Source organism: Mesoplodon bidens, assembly GCF_964165515.1.
Source record: "Mesoplodon bidens genome assembly, chromosome: 10".
Classification (NCBI taxonomy): domain Eukaryota; kingdom Metazoa; phylum Chordata; class Mammalia; order Artiodactyla; family Ziphiidae; genus Mesoplodon; species Mesoplodon bidens.
The window spans coordinates 97980215-97996264 of record NC_138172.1 but is presented as its reverse complement, the minus strand read 5'-3'; the positions used below and the strand labels follow the sequence as shown (position 1 = coordinate 97996264).

At 42.9% G+C, this 16050-nt stretch overlaps 1 protein-coding gene across 10 annotated transcripts in view; it reads left to right on the top strand.

Moving 5' to 3' along the window:
• Window positions 1–16050, top strand: part of GCNT2 (glucosaminyl (N-acetyl) transferase 2 (I blood group)) — a 126908-nt gene that overhangs the window by 77433 nt on the left and 33425 nt on the right. For 2 of the 10 annotated variants that reach the window (XM_081245730.1, XM_081245731.1), the window contains exon 1: window positions 12248–15271. The exons of 7 other annotated variants lie outside the window; for them this stretch is intronic. In XM_081245730.1, coding sequence (XP_081101856.1) covers window positions 14296–15271 — 976 coding nt within the window. In that variant the 5' untranslated portion in view covers window positions 12248–14295. Of the gene's footprint in view, window positions 1–12247; window positions 15272–16050 lie in introns of those variants that run through there. One more of the 10 variants, XM_081245732.1, reaches the window with a different exon arrangement.

Genomic DNA, 16050 nt, shown 5'->3' with positions numbered 1-16050 from the left:
CCTACTCCCCAGAAACCCCCTTCCTTCTCCAGAACCTCTGGGACAGGCACTGCTGTCCTCCATGTCAGCCGACGTCTCCTCTTCCAGCCCCCCACACCTAATCAGCACATTCTGTACATTGTGTGTGTGATAGGTTTCTAGGGAGTATCACCGATCGGTTCCCGTCATTACTGCTCTAACTCCAGCCCATCCTGCCAATCTCTCAGGTAGATTGTTAGACCCATCCATGTGGTCTCTCTGGCCCAAGTCGCCCTCTTCAAAACATCCTAACCCTCAACATATTTTTCTTCTAAGAATAACTTCTCAATTCCAAAAGCTTCAGTGACATTTTTCAACAGCTTATTGAATTATTCAATACAAACATCTCAGCGTGGCACGTTGGATGTTGGATGGTTGCATATCCCTGTTGAAAATCACATCAATATCACTGATTAATCAATTCCCACGGCTGCCTTCCCTGAAAGGAACACTCCAGAAAAACCACGCCTTGTATTCCTGCCTTTGGTACTGTTTTTCTTCTCAGTCTCCTTCCTTGGGTCATTCTCCTCTATTTCTCCTGTTTAAATAATGGCCTGAATAGGTCTGCCTTCAATGCCTTGTCATTTAGGGAGTGTTCCCTGATTTTTTTTTTTTCTCTATTGTACATTTTGTAAACCTTTGTTGTAACTCCTTTTTTTTTTGGCTGGACCACCAGGAAAGTCCCAGTTGTAACTCTTTTATGCCATTCTATAATCTTCTTTGAACTATAATTGTGAATGTGGATATCATATTACCCTGACAACTATTATCTCTTCAGGGTCTTTTACAGTTTTGGCAGCTCAGCATAGGGCACATCCAGTGGGATAAGAATAAATATTTATTGAACTGGAAATAACTGAAATAACATTTAATATGCCCCTCAGCACGGCTGCCAACTCAGCTGCAAATCACCCCCTCCACTGCCCCCTTCACCACCACCACACACACACACACACACACACACACACACACACACACACACAGAGCCTAGATTCCTTTGCCAAATCTTAATAGGGTAGCTTCAGACAGCATCTTCCAGCATGTTCAGTTTTTCTGGGAATTTTCCTGAAGTCCTTTCTGCCTCTAGTCAACAGCAGTGGCACTGTTCTCTCTCTCTCTGTTTTTCCAAAGCATCTTGCTCATCTTGGGAATGCTTCTCAATGCCAAGTTCATCCTGGGGGCAGCACCAGCTCAAGCCAAGGTCCACCATCTGTGAGCTTAACCAATAAGCACCTAACTCTGCACCAAAGAAGTAAAAATAACAACCTAACATCAGAGGACCCTATTTTAAAGACCAGATCTGGGTTTTTACAGGGCTGCTGCTCTGATGGCAGTAACCCATCATCTGATGAAGCAAATGAGCCTGCTAAGATTTTTAGTGATTTTTTTTCCTGGGTCTTGGAGTGGGCAATTTGCAGTCTTAGGAAGCTACATCCAAAGCAACCGTTATAGGGAATTTCCTGCGCTGTGCGGCAAAAAAAAAAGGAACCCACTAAGCAGCAGTTGTATCAATTACTTTTCTCTTTGTTTCATATTCATTACTTGTATTTTCATCATTACATCATTACTGATTGCTTGACTTTATTTAGATCAAGAATGATACGGAAGCAATGCTGAATGAACTTAAGGTAAAGAAAGCAAACATTCTGAGAGCCATTGTTTTACATGAACATGGATTATACCATTTAATGCAGACCCAAGGCCATGCAGTTTTTGCAGGTAGGTTTTACTTCCATTCAGATTCTTTTCATGTAGATCATAAAAATACAATACAGCGCGATGAGCCCAATTCAAAAATTACATGCTGCAGCCCATATTAACACTGACAGTTCCTAATAGAGGAAAAGAGAATTAAATTTTCTTTTTTTTATTTTTTGGCTGCGTTGGGTCATCATTGCTGCGTGTGGGCTTTCTCTAGTTGCCACGAGCAGGGGCTGCTCTTCGTTGCGGTATGAGGGCTTCTCATTGCGATGGCTTCTCTTGTTGCGGAGCACGGGCTCTAGCCGCATGGGCTTCAGTAGTTGTGGCACACGGGCTCAGTAGTTGTGGCTTGCAAGATCAGTAGATTTGGCTCGCGGGCTCAGTAGCTGTGGCTCACAGGCTCTAGAGAGCAGGTGCAGTAGTTGCGGTGCATGGGCTTAGTTGCTCCGTGGCATGTGGGATCTTCCCGGCCAGGGCTCGAACCCACGTCCCCTGCATTAGCAGGAGGATTCTTAACCACTGCGCCACCAAGGAAGTCCTGAAAATTTTTCTTGACCTAACTAACCAGTTCTTAATGTGGCTTCTCAACGCCTGTCTTTCATTCTCTGATCTGAATAGTACGTGACATTCTTTCTTGACACGCTTTTGGACAAAGCCATGAGTAGAAGAAGTTTTTTCCCAAATATGTTTACCTTTTTTGAAAATTGAGATATAATTAAGACAAAATAGTATATCAGTTTCAGGTGTACAACACAATGAGTTAATGTTTGTATATCCTGTGAAATGGTTACCACAGTAGGTCTAGCTGGCATCCATTGCCACACACGGTTGCAATTTTCTTTTCCTTGTGATGAGACCTGTTAAGATCTACTCTCTTAGCAACTTTCAAAGATACAATAATGTATTATTAACTGCAGTCACCATGCTGTACGTTGCATCCCTATGACTTAGTTATTTCATAACTGGAGGTCTGTGCCTTTTGACCCCCTTCCTCCATTTTGCCTAACCCACCTCCGCCTCTGGCAACCACCAATCTGTTCTCTGTATCTGTGGGGTTTTTTTGTTGTTTTAGATTCACATGTGAGTGAGATCATACCATATTTATCTTTCTCTGTCTGACTTATTTCACTTAATGCCCTTGAGGTCCATCCATGTTGTCATAAATGGCAAGATTTCCCTCTTTTTTTATGGCTGAATATATATGTGTGTGTGTGTGTGTGTGTTTTCAATTCCTTTGGATAAATTCCCAGAAGTGGAATTGATGGATCATATGGTAGTTCTGCTTTTAATTTTTTGAGGAACCTCCATACTGTTTTCCACAGTGGCTTCACCAATTTACATTCCCAGTAACAGTGCACAAGGATTCCCTTTTCTCCACACCCTCACTGACACTTGTTATTTCTTGTCTTTTTGATAAGAGCCATTCTAACAGGTATGAGGTGATATCTCATTATGTTTTTTTTTTCTCGAGAACAACATTTTATTATTATATTTTTATGGCTGAATAATATTTTATTATATATACATACCACAACTATATGTATACATATACCACAAGTTCTTTATCCATTCATCCACTAATGGGCACTTAGGTTGTTTCCATATCTTGGCTATTGTAGATAGTACTGCAATAAACATTGTGGTGCATATATCTTTTCCAGTTAGTGTTTTAATTTGCTTTGAATAAATATCCAGAAGTGGACTTGTTGGATCACATTGTAGCTCTATTTTTAATTTTTTGAGGAACCTCCACACTGTGTTCCACAGTGGCTATACCAATTTACATTCCCAGTAACAGTGCACAAGGGTTCCCTTTTCTCCACACCCTCACTGACACTTGTTATTTCTTGTCTTTTTGGTAAGAGCCATTCTAACAGGTATGAGGTGATATCTCATTATGGTTTTAATTTGCATTTCCCTGATCATTAGTGATGTTGAGCACCTTTTCATGTACCTGTAGGCTGTCTGTATATCTTCTTTGGAAAAATGTCTCTTCAGTTCCTCTGCCCATTTTTTAATTGGATTGTTTGTTTTTTTGCTATTAAGTTGTATGAGTTTTTTAATATATTTTTGATACTAACCTCTTATCAGATATATGATTTTCAAATATTTTCTCCCATTCTTAGGCTATCTTTTCATTTTGTTGATGGTTTCCTTTGCTGTGCAGAAGGTTTTTAGTTCAATGTAGTCCCACTTGTTTTTGCTTTTTTGTTTTTTTAATTTTTAAAATTTATTTATTTATTGGCTGCGTTGGGTCTTCATTGCTGCGCACAGGCTTTCTCTAGTTGCGGTGAGCGGGGGCTACTCTTGGTTGCTGTGCGCGGGCTTCTCATTGCAGTGGCTTCTCTTGTTGCGGAGCACAGGGTCTAGGCATGTGGGCTTCAGTAGTTGTGGCTCGTGGGCACTAGAGTGCAGGCTTGGTAGTTGTGGCGCATAGGCTTAGTTGCTCCGTGGCATGTGGGATCTTCCTGGACCAGGGCTTGAACCCATGTCCCTTGCATTGGCAGGCAGATTCTCAACCACTGCACCACCAGGGAAACCCTATTTTTATTTTTGTTGCTTGTGCTTTTGGTGTCAGATCCAAAAAGTCATCACCAAGACCAATGTCAAGGAGCTTACCCAGCTACGTTTCTTTCTGAGAGTTCTATGGTTTCAAGTCTCACGTTCGGCAATTCCCTGGCCCTCCAGTGGTTAGGACTCCACGCTTTCACTGCTGAGGGCCTGGGTTCAGTCCCTGGTCAGGGAGCTAAGATCCCACAAACCACATGGCACAGCCAGGAAAAAAAAAAAGTCTCACCTTCAAGTCTTTAATCCTTTTTGAGTTATTTTTTGTATATGGTGTAAGATAGGGGTCCAGTTTCATTCTTTTGCATATGGCTGTCCAGTTTTCCCAGCACCATTTATTGAAGAGACTGTCCTTTCTTTCCAAATATATTTACTTTGTATCCACTTTAATGCCATGTTTTCAGAGAACGGATGACTGGAGGTTGTACTTTCAAAGCCTTTACCCTTGAGCTCTGTACTTACTTCCATGATATTCATTCCCCCATAATCTTTCTCTTCAACCAGATTTAGAAGATCAGAACTTAACTGTGAAAATATCAGAGGATAAAACTGCAATCTTTCCTAAGCAAGCTGAAGATACTAAGATCATCCTAAAGGAGTTAGCTTCCTGCCATGCTCAGCCCCCTCTTCTAGATATTTCCTCATTATGTACCCCCTTCCCTAGCCCCAATCCTCACATAATTCCTCCTTCATCGAAAATCTGTAATTCTGCCCTCAGTTCAAGTTGGAGCTACTTCTTTGAGCCCCTTGGGGTTCTACAGAAGAAAGGCCCTCCTGCCTAGGACTCCAAATGCCCTCCCATGTCCCTTATGAAAACTGCCCACCCCAGACCCTGAAGTCCCGGCTAGGTGTCCGGTGGTCTCCTGGAGAGGCTGAACACTTCCCCGTCGGGTTTCTCCTCCCTCGGGACTTTGGTCTGTCTAGACTAACTGCTCCCCACCCCCACCTCCAAGAAAGCCTCCTTGGTTTCTCTGTGGTCAGTTGTGCTTATCACATTTTCAACTTTCTCCTGCACTTAATCTAAGCAAAACTCCCTAAAGCAGTTTTCCTGTAAAAATAGCCTCCTCTTGATTCTGTGCAGAATCTAGAAATATCACAACATTTAGAGCTGAAAGGAGCTTTAGGGAACATCTTTAGTTCCTAAAGTTGTACAAGTATGGAAACTGAGAGTCAGAGAGATCAAATGGCTAGTTGACTACACTGTTCCGTAAAATGAGTTAACGTTTGCTGGCTTCATTGCCCATTTATTATAAATGTTAATAAAAGCATTTCCATTCATAAGACCACATATTTTTCTATTAATTCCTTCTTTACAGAAAGAAGATGTGCCAAGTCATACGTGGGGTGGAGGGAGGGGATTTTAGATATAGTTAACACTGTAGTAACAGTTATTGTGCTCTTAGGTTCTCCCTTCATTGTATAGGTTGCTACTAACACATTCTTAGAGCCACTGGGGAACATCTGTGTAGTTAGAAGGGTTTAAGTGTATTCTTTTAGGTTCACTATAAAGTTACCCCACAAATGTACATCATTTCGTCCTCATGCCTCAGTGGTTCAGGGATATGTTTGGAAGGGTCATGTAGAGTTTGTCTGCACTACAGTTTGCAGACTTTTTATGACCTGCCTGCACCTTTCACCCAGACCAATGGTTTCAGCATTTCCTCTCCTTCCATACTGATCAGTTATTGAACATCCTGTAGTTGGTATATCTTTCAGCAGTGAGGGCTTAGGACCGATGGTATCTAGGATAACCAATCCATCCTGGTTTGCCCAGGACTTTTTCAGTTTTAGCACTAAAAAAATCCCATGTCCTGGGAAATCCCTCAGTCCCAGGCAAACTGGACAGTTGGTCACCCTAAGTACTGCCCTTACACATTCCTGCTCGTCTTTCCAACGACCAAGGCATCTCGGGACCGAGAATGTAGTGCCCTAGATATTTATGTTCCACAGAACAGCACTGATCATTTACTGGAAGAAGAAGAAAAAAAAAGATAACCGAAACTACTCCGTTATGTAGGTTACAACACATTTAAGACACACTGAAGGGTAGTAATCAAAACTACACTATCAGACCTGAGAGCCCTAACCAAGGCAGACCAGGACCAAAGCAGACCCTATTTATAACAATTTTCCCATTGTTTTTGAAGGGAAAGGATCAGGTTTAAGGATGTCATTTAAAGGGATGGATTGGTAAATATAAAATTTGAATCTAAAACCACTTTAACTAGTAGGAGAATCAAATGCAAAGATTTTCTTCAATTCAGTACAAACACAGAACATATCTTGGAGGCAAATTTTTTCCAGGTTTAATTTCTAGGAAAGCAAAAGAAACATCTGCTTTGGGGGATTTATCCAAGCACTCTCCCCTAACAAACTGTCTAAACTCAAGTAAATGACAGGTTCTATGGGAAAGAAGCTAGTATGATAGTGGATTGAATAAACTGAAAACGAGTCAAGAATTTAATAGGGCTATTAACATTATTTGTTGGAGGAAGCCACTGCCTATCTCTATTTTAAGACTTTTGTTTTCTTTGAGTATCTTCAAAATACAGATCTCTGGTAGCAGCTGAATGATAAAATATTGTCTCTTAGCAGAAACATCTCCTTGCAACTTCAACTTTCAAAATTATGGGGGTGGAGGAGTTTGGCAGTACTTTGTATGAGAAGGGTACCAGAAGAATATCCCAGATTTGGAAAGATGTGGGACATGCAAGGTCTTCTCCTTAAGAATTTACCATCTTTTTTCTCAGAGCACACATTTGGAAACAGAAAAGTTGTATAGAAAGACAAAGGGTCACCAGTTCTATCCCTTGAGATTTAACAGAATATAGCCAAAGGTAAAATTTGTGTGTGTTGGTTTTTTGCTTTTGTTTTTGCTTTTGCTTGGAAAACTGGAATTAAATCTGGGCCATTCACCACAAGAGGGAAAGAAATTTGCTACCCAAAGGAGGCTGCTAGGGACGTAGGAAAAAGCAGTGTGATCTTGGAAGAATGAGGTTAAGCTTGGGTGACGGTACGCGGAATAGTATAGTAAAATACAGAAGGCTTCTTAGCCAGATTTACTTTCATAGACTTTCTATGACGCTTTTTAAAAAATTGGGACACTAAGGCACAGTGATCCCAAGAAACTTTCTTAAGGTCACATAGTAAACAGCAGAGCCCAATTTAAACCCTGTTCCAAAGCCTTGGTCTTTGCCAGCATGCTCTATCACAACCTTTTTGCAGGGTGCACCAGCTCGCTGGGTCTCTGGAGAACAGGTTCAAGAGACTGCAACTGGGAATGAAGGACAATTCCCTTACTCTGGGGTGTAGGGAGAGGGCTGAAGGGGCTGGCGCTGCCTTGATGGCTCCCACCTGTACTTTGGGGTCTTTTAGGTGAAGAATGACCCGTCAAGCACTACTGTTCTGCTTCACTAAAGGTAGCTAGGAAGGTGGGTGAGTGCTTCAGTTTCTATATGAACCAAGTTTGGCAACAGAGAGAGAGATTCTGTAAGTTTTGTTGAGTACGCCTTCTGTGCAAGGCATTGCTCTAAGCTCTTTTTAGGTACTCATCTACTTAAATCTCTTTGGAACGCTATGAGATGAGTGTTCCTAATATATTTGTTTTACAGAAGAAGGGAAACCAAGGCATATAGCCCAGCGCTCTGCACTGTAACCCCAACGGGGTGTGCAAAGGGATTCATGCAGGTACAAGGATGACCAACATTACCGTTTCCCCTCATTTCACATTTCTTCCTCTGGAAAGTGATTGCAAAGACTCTGATATTACAAAATTTAGGCCTGGAGAAACTTGATTATTATCTAGAAAAGAAATCAGCCAGTGAAACACAGCCTGGGGGCTAAATCTGGCCTATTTTTGTACTGGCCACAAGCTAAGAATGATTTTACATTTTTAAATGGGTGTAAAAGAAAAAAAATTATTTTATGACATGAAAATAATAAGAAATTGAGATATCAGTGTCCATGAATAAAGTTTTAGCAGGACACAACCTCATACGGTTATGGCTACTTTCAGAATTTTCAGAACACAGTCATAGAGTTGAGTGGTTGCCTCAGATACCAAAGGGCTCTCAAGCCTAAAATATTTACTACCTGGCCCTTTACAGAAAAAGCACTGACGTCTGATATAGAAGCATGTGGTAGACATATTTGCCTAACATTTTTTTCAGAAAAAGTTTTGTCAGAATTGTGAGCTTCCTAGATAATTTAAAGGCTGCCCTTTTGTGCACAAAATGGTTAATAATAAAAGAAACCCATTTGAATAAACATATTTCAGAAATTCCTTTTTAAATAGACTCTGCAAAATATATGTACAAGAATATATTAATAAATTTATATTTCAGAGTGTTTGTACTCTGCTTGTTTTCAACCCCAAAGCACTGGGTTGGCCTTCACAGTTTTCAAGCCCTTTCATTAACTTATTTGATAATTTTAAATACTAGAGGTATTGATCTATAGTAATAAAATGGTCATGGGGCTGTACAAATGCCAGTCATTCTTTAATTGAATGATCTTGCACTGTTTTTGGAGTTTTTCTTTTTTTTTTTAATTGAAGTATAGTTGATTTCCAGTATTATGTTAGTTTTAGGTATACAGCAAAGTGACTCAGTTAAATGTGTGTGTGTGTGTGTGTGTGTGTGTGTGTGTGTATATAATTTTATTTTTAGATTATTTTTCATTATAGGTTATTACAAGGTATTGAATATAGTTCCCTGTGCTATACAGTAAATCCTTGTTGTTTATTTTATATATAGTAGTCTGTATCTGTTAATCCCATACTCCTAATTTATCTACCCCCTTTCCCCTTTGGTAACCATAAGTTTGTTTTCTATGTCTGTGAGTCTGTTTCTGTTTTGTATATAGATTCATTTGTAGTAATTTTTAGATTCCACATATAAGTGATATCATATTTGTCTTTGTCTGACTTATATGTATATATATACCACATCTTCTTAGGCCAATCGTCTGTTGATTGGTACTTGGGTTGTTTCCATGTGTTGGGTATTGTAAATAGTGCTGCTGTGAACAGTGGGGTGCATATATCTTTTCAAATTCAAGTTTTCATCTTTTCTGGATATATGCCTGGGAGTGGGATTGATGGATCATTTGGTAGCTCTATTTTTAGTTTATTTATTTATTTATTTGTTTGTTTATTTATTTATTTATTTGCGGTACGCGGGCCTCTCACTGTTGTGGCCTCTCCCATTGCAGAGCACAGGCTCCAGACACGCAGGCCCAGGGGCCATGGCTCACGGGCCCAGCCACTCCGCGGCATGTGGGATCTTCCCAGACCGGGGCACGAACCCGTGTCCCCTGCATCGGCAGGCGGACTCTCAACCACTGCGCCACCAGCAAAGCCCCTATTTTTAGTTTTTAATGGAAACTTTTGGAGTTTTTCTCAAACCTACTTCACTCTGAGTGTATCACTTATTGCTGACAAAAGGGTGCCCAATCTACCAGTTCTACATTCCTCTTCTCATTTGTGATTTCTTATCTGCTTAGATCTGAGAAAGTTTGTTATGATTGTGTCTAAACTAAAAGTGAATAAGCTAAGCCTCAAGGGAGCTTCAAATACAGGAACTTTGATGCTTAAACCAAAGACGATAAACTGCTTCCTGGGGGCCAGTGCAGTCTTCAGGGTGCATATGTGTGCATGCACTCGTGTCTTAAAAACTTGTTAATTACTTGATAACATTTAAAGAGTTTGGAAATTTTTTCAAATACAATTCAGATTTCTCCTTCCTCTTCAAATATCTGAGGAGCTGGCAGCCCTGGCCCCATGACCCCACGTTATTCAGGGCTGCCTTTGAGAGGGACGTGCTTGCTTTAGGTGGGGCAAGCGCCTGAAGGCTCTTTACCACCACCTGCACCCTCCCTCCCTGTCCACAACACCGTGGCCAAGTGTTTGCTGCCGCTCGTGAACTCACTAGCCCTGTTTTTCTTGCCCTCCGCCAGCTTCACCAACTTTTTTCACTTACTTTTCTCGCTTACCTGCCTGTACACATTTGAGTGTGTGAATCCAGCCTACCATGTCTGATCATTATTTTGGTTGCTGGGAGACGTTTTCTTGTTTCCTGTCTGGGTCTCGCTTGTGGCCAGTGTTTGAGGTTGTCAGAATGACATCACCAAAGCCTTCGATGAGAAGCAGGATGGTGTAACCTTGGGAGAGATGAGACGGCCCAACAAAAAACATTGCCTTGATTCAATAGCCAGTAATTGTGCCGAAAGAAGCAATCAGAGGTAAAGGGGAACTGTATAAGGACTTGGGAACAGGTCAGGCCCAGACTGTAGCGCTGCCCCTACAAGAAGTCATTCACGTTTGCCTCTGAGAGACCAGCGGGGGTAGATGCACAGCTCAAACGAGGCTAATGAGAACTAAAGTGACTGTAAAGGAAAAAATATCCCACCGTGTTCTCCAGAAGCCCCCACCCCCACCCCATCACCTAGCCTTTTGTTTTAAGGTTTGAGCCAAGCTAACTATGTGTTGTTAGTGGCTGTCCTTGTGCTGTCTCCTGGATTGTGACAGTAAAGGTTACCCTGGGGGCAGAGAGAGGCAGGGAGTGATACAAAATGTCCACCTGACCACCCTTTTCGATATGTTAAGCCAACTAGAGTGAAGGGAACAGAAATCCTGTCCTGGTTGGAAGTTAATAGCTTAGCCTACCCAATTATGTGCGGGAAGAAAATTCCTGTTCAGTTGCCACAGATACCAGGCCAAACAAACCCACAGCTGGGCCAACCGCTAAAAAAGGCATCGCATTCTAATCTCGGGCTGTTCATCTACATCATTGTAAATAAGGCAGAACAGACTAGAGAAGGGGTTTGGGATCCTGCTCTTTTGCTAATGCTAATCACATTGTACCCACTTCTCATTTGCAACCTGCTTTGACTAAATCATGATGAAAGATTTGTTGAGTTTGCTTTGCATTGGCATTGGATCAGAGCTCCCCCTTGTAGGATCAAGGGTCGAGACAAGGGGAGGGGGAAAACCAACAGAACCTGTACTGAGAGCCCTTTGCGCCCACTTCCCTCTGCCTCTCCTCCCAAGTCCTGCTGATCCCTGCCATTTACTTCGCAGAAAGGGTGTGGGTCTAGTAAGAACAACGGGAACTGAAGGTATCAAAGCAGACTGTTCAGTACTTCCCTTCATGAACCCACATTTCTACATCCGCCCCCCTCCAGGGGGGCGAAAGAAGATAATGATGGGGAAGGAAAAGAGTGAAATTGAACCAACCCATCGGAAAGCCTTAAGAACGTAAATGTTTTTCTTTTCCATTACTAAGAACAGAAATCAAAATATCAGTTCCTTAACAGGGTCAGAAATGTTGGATGTTTCTCGAAAGGGAAACAACAGCAACAATAATTGCTAAGGCTTATTGGACATATACGAACAGATACATAAACCCTGAACAAGAGTTATCTCACTTAATGTTCTAACAACCATGTGATATAGGAACCACTGTTGTTTCCCATCTTGCAGACAAAGAACCTGATGCTTAGAGAGGTTAAGTAACTCTACCCTGCTCGTATAGCTGGTCAGTGACCAGCTGGGATTTGAAGCTAATTAGACTGGCTCCAGTATGTGGACCAGGGAGCTGCAGAATTAAGGCTCTGGCTTCTATCTGGCTGAATGACTTTGAAAAAATTATTTGTATTGGTCTTAGTTTGCTCATCTGTGAAATACAGGGTTGTGTTAGGTGATCTTTAAGATCCCTGCCAACTCTTTGGGCCTGTCTCCAAATCAGTATCTGTCGTGTTGACCGAAAAAAAATCGCACAACCTAAAAATTGAGAATTACGTTTTATTCGGTGGACATTCTGAGGACTTCAAGCCTGTGACAGCTCCGAAGAGGTGAGGGAGGGACCAGGATACATAGGAGTTTTTGCAACAAAGATCAGGTAGTTGGACCATCAAAACATTACTGTTGGGCTTCCCTGGTGGCGCAGTGGTTGAGAGTCCGCCTGCCGATGCAGGGGACGCGGGTTCGTGCCCCGGTCCGGGAAGATCCCACATGCCGCGGAGCGGCTGGGCCCGTGAGCCATGGCCGCTGAGCCTGCGCGTCCGGAGCCTGTGCTCCGCAAAGGGAGAGGCCGCAACAGTGAGAGGCCCGCGTACTTAAAAAAAAAAAAAAAAAGCATTACTGTTAATTAAAGAAAACCAGGCATCTCAAGTAAATGAATTTAGCACTTTCCTATGTATGCAAAAGTTTGGGCTCATCGAGATCATTCCTTTGATATGTACCTCAGGTCTCTGGGGCCAGTATCCTGTGCTTTCTTATCCTGAGTCTCCTCAGGGTGCACCATTGGGTGTGGCTGCAGTGGCAGGCATCATGATGGCTTCATGGCAGGCATCCTGTTTCCATCTTGAGTTCCCTCAGGGCTCACCATCAGGGGCGGCTGTCCTGTGATGGCTTGATGGCTGCACCATCCTTTGTTTACTGCTGGGCAGGCAACCTTTTTCATTCTCAGTCACATCCATGCTACGGTTGTCATTCATTAGTCCAGAGCTGTAGGACATGAAGGGGTGGTGTGGGACGGGAAGGGACGCAGGGAGATTGCTGCGTTACACACCAGTGCCTTCCTAACAGAAGCAGCTGCTTCAGTTGCCACGTCATGCCCAGACAGGTAGGAGAGTTGGGTTGACTGCGCGAGTGGGATGGGAGCAGGGCCACTTTCAGCTCCTGTGGCTGCCAGAGTTGATCTATTAGCTGGGCCAGTAACTTTCCTCCAGAAGCCTCCTTACCACGGGCATTAGTCTGCAACGCACTGCATGTTTGCTGAGCACGGGCACAGGTGACCTAGGAGAAAGCATCTGCAGTGTGACCAGACCTGCTGGGCTTCTCTTCCTGGCTCCCCTGAATTACACTGACAGATACTTCCAGGAATTCTGCAGCAGCCCTGGAAGCCTTTGATCTTTCTTCAGAGTGAGGAAGTGGGAGAGGGGGTTGGGTAGAAAGGAGAATCTTTTGAGTTCTATGAAACGACCTCTAGTCTGAAGATGTCTGGCTTTTAAAGAGACCCAGTGGCTAGTCACTCCACATATGGTGGATCATACTGTGTCAGCAGCTCAGGTTATCTGAAGCTCTGTGTGAAATGGGAACCACCTCTTGTTCTCTAGGAACAAAGAGTATCACCTTTCTCCCAGGGAGACGAACTAAGGTGTGTTTATTTCATTTATGCCTCCACACCCACCCTTTAATGTCAAAAGTCACTAGATTCCTTCTACCCTCATCTCATGCCCCCAAGAGTGTAATTCTTATTCCCCTCTACTCACAGCCTGCACAGACATATAGGTACTATGTAACATCATCAGAAATTGTCTGATTTAATTCAGGGAACACCTACCTCTCTATCAGACTTTTTTTTTTTTTTCCTCGCCTCTGATAATCTTCTACTTAGGCATGTTGCAAGGGCATTTTTTCCTTATCTGTGTCTGCATATGCCCAGAGGTAGAGGTAACACTGAAAGGAAAAGAAGTGGCAGAGAAACAGGAAGAGAAATAAACCCAAGGAGCAGAAGTCGAAAAGGCTGTGATTTCCAAGGACGGCTAGCAGGTTGCGGGGCTAACCAGAAAAATGAGAACCACTTAATTCGAAAAGGAAGGGGAAAGCCTGAGACGAGAAGGGAGATCAGATCGGAATAGATTGGATGGAGGGGGTGGGGTAAAGCCAGAGAAACAGCCTGGGTGAAACGAGCCGTCATTCCAGACCAGAACGCAACTTGCTAAGATCCACGGGCGTCTTGTATGCAAATGAGAAGGGCTTCCCGGAGGCTGGGCTGAGCCAGACGCATTCTGCTAGCAGCCGGGATTCAGCACCGAGGCATGAAGACCAGTGCGCGTTAAGAAGCATCCCTGGCCATCACCAAGAGAGGATGGATGCCACCCAGAAGCAGAGAATAAATGAGGATTAAAGGACCTGGGAAAAGGAAGCCCTCTTGAGAAACTGTTGAAATTCAAGATTGGCAAAGGAGGTTCGATTCAACCTCTTCACACCTGTGGTTTCAGGACCCGATGGTTTCTCAATCCCTGGAGAGAGACTCCTTCCCCAGGGAAGTGAAAATAATGAGCTTTTGGAGGTATTGCTTTTTTGCTTTCACGGTGGTCAGTGTGGTTATTTTTGTGATACTTTACAATAGCCAATTAAGCCAGCCAAAAAGTTACGGGAAGCTGAATAGTTCCAATGAAAGGGATTTTAGGATACATGCCTGTAATTACGCCTTAGAAGATAAGTCATCCTTTTGGTGGGAAAAGACACTGATATCACCTGTGGGAAGTGTCCCTTGCAAGGACTACCTGATCCAGAATCACTACATCATGAGCCCCCTGTCGAAAGAAGAGGCTGTGTTCCCTTTGGCATATGTCATGGTCATCCATAAGGACTTCGATACTTTCGAAAGACTCTTCAGGGCTGTCTATATGCCCCAAAACGTCTACTGCATTCACGTGGATGAGAAAGCCACAACTCAGTTTAAGAAATCTGTGTGGCAGCTACTGAGTTGCTTCCAGAATGCTTTTCTTGCTTCAAAGGTAGAGCCTGTGGTCTATGCAGGAATTTCCAGGCTCCAGGCTGACCTGAACTGCCTGGAAGACCTTTTAGCTTCTGAAGTTCCGTGGAAGTACGCCATCAACACCTGTGGGCAAGATTTCCCCCTGAAAACCAACAGGGAGATCATTCAGTATCTGAAAAGATTTAAAGGGAAAAACATTACCCCGGGGGTCCTGCCTCCCAGTCATGCAATAAAGCGGACTAAATATGTCCACCGAGAGCACTTAGGCAGAGGTGGCTCTTTTGTGAAAAGTACTAATATTTTGAAAACCTCCCCTCCACACCAGCTGACCATCTACTTTGGCACTGCCTATGTGGCCCTTACCAGAGAGTTTGTCAAGTTTGTCTTCCAAGACCAAAGGGCCATTGATCTGCTACACTGGTCCAAAGATACCTTTTCTCCAGATGAACATTTCTGGGTGACACTTAATAGGATCCCAGGTAGGTACGAATTTCCATTCCCCTTTTTTCTTATCCATACTCAATTGAGTTTGCTAACATTCAGCTCCTCTTTGAAATTATTTGGGAAAAAAAATGTTTAGAAAGCTATTAGTCTGCTTGCTTTATAGTGACAGTTTGGTGACAGCTCTACTGTCTTATAACTGTGCTATATAGAGATAGAATAAATATGCCAGGTTCCCGGAGTTCCGGCAAAACTACCTTTGAAGGTGTATCACATGGTTCCCGACCTTTGGCTCAGTCTTTTTTCTTTAAATTGAGGCGTAATTGACATACAGTAGCTCAGTCTTTGGAATGAATGTCTTTCCTAGTCCTCGATAAGCACAGCTATAACATAATGAGACTGATTTTGAATAAGCATTGTAGAATTTAGGAGTTGAAATAGGCAGTGTTTCTTTCAGAGGCTGTTACACAGTATTACACTGATGCTCAAAGCTCCCGGGGGCTGTTTTCAGAATCTTTGACTCCTCTTTGGATGTTTCCAAGTTATCACTGTGGCTTAAACGTTTCTAGCCTTAGGCCTGAACAGGTGTCCAGGTCTCAACGGACTGGGTTCAGTAAATCTCGTCTGATATTTTATTGCCTGGAAGAATGGGTAACAGTGAGTTGAAACATACGAGAGAGATTCTAGCTGGAGTGGACCCAAAGTCAGTTCTCAATTTTTAAGTCCCATTTTCTTATTAGAAATTTGCATTTGCAGCCTCTTGTTTTTATATACTGTGAAGTCTTTCCCGTTGTTCATGATAATTTGGGGCCAAGGT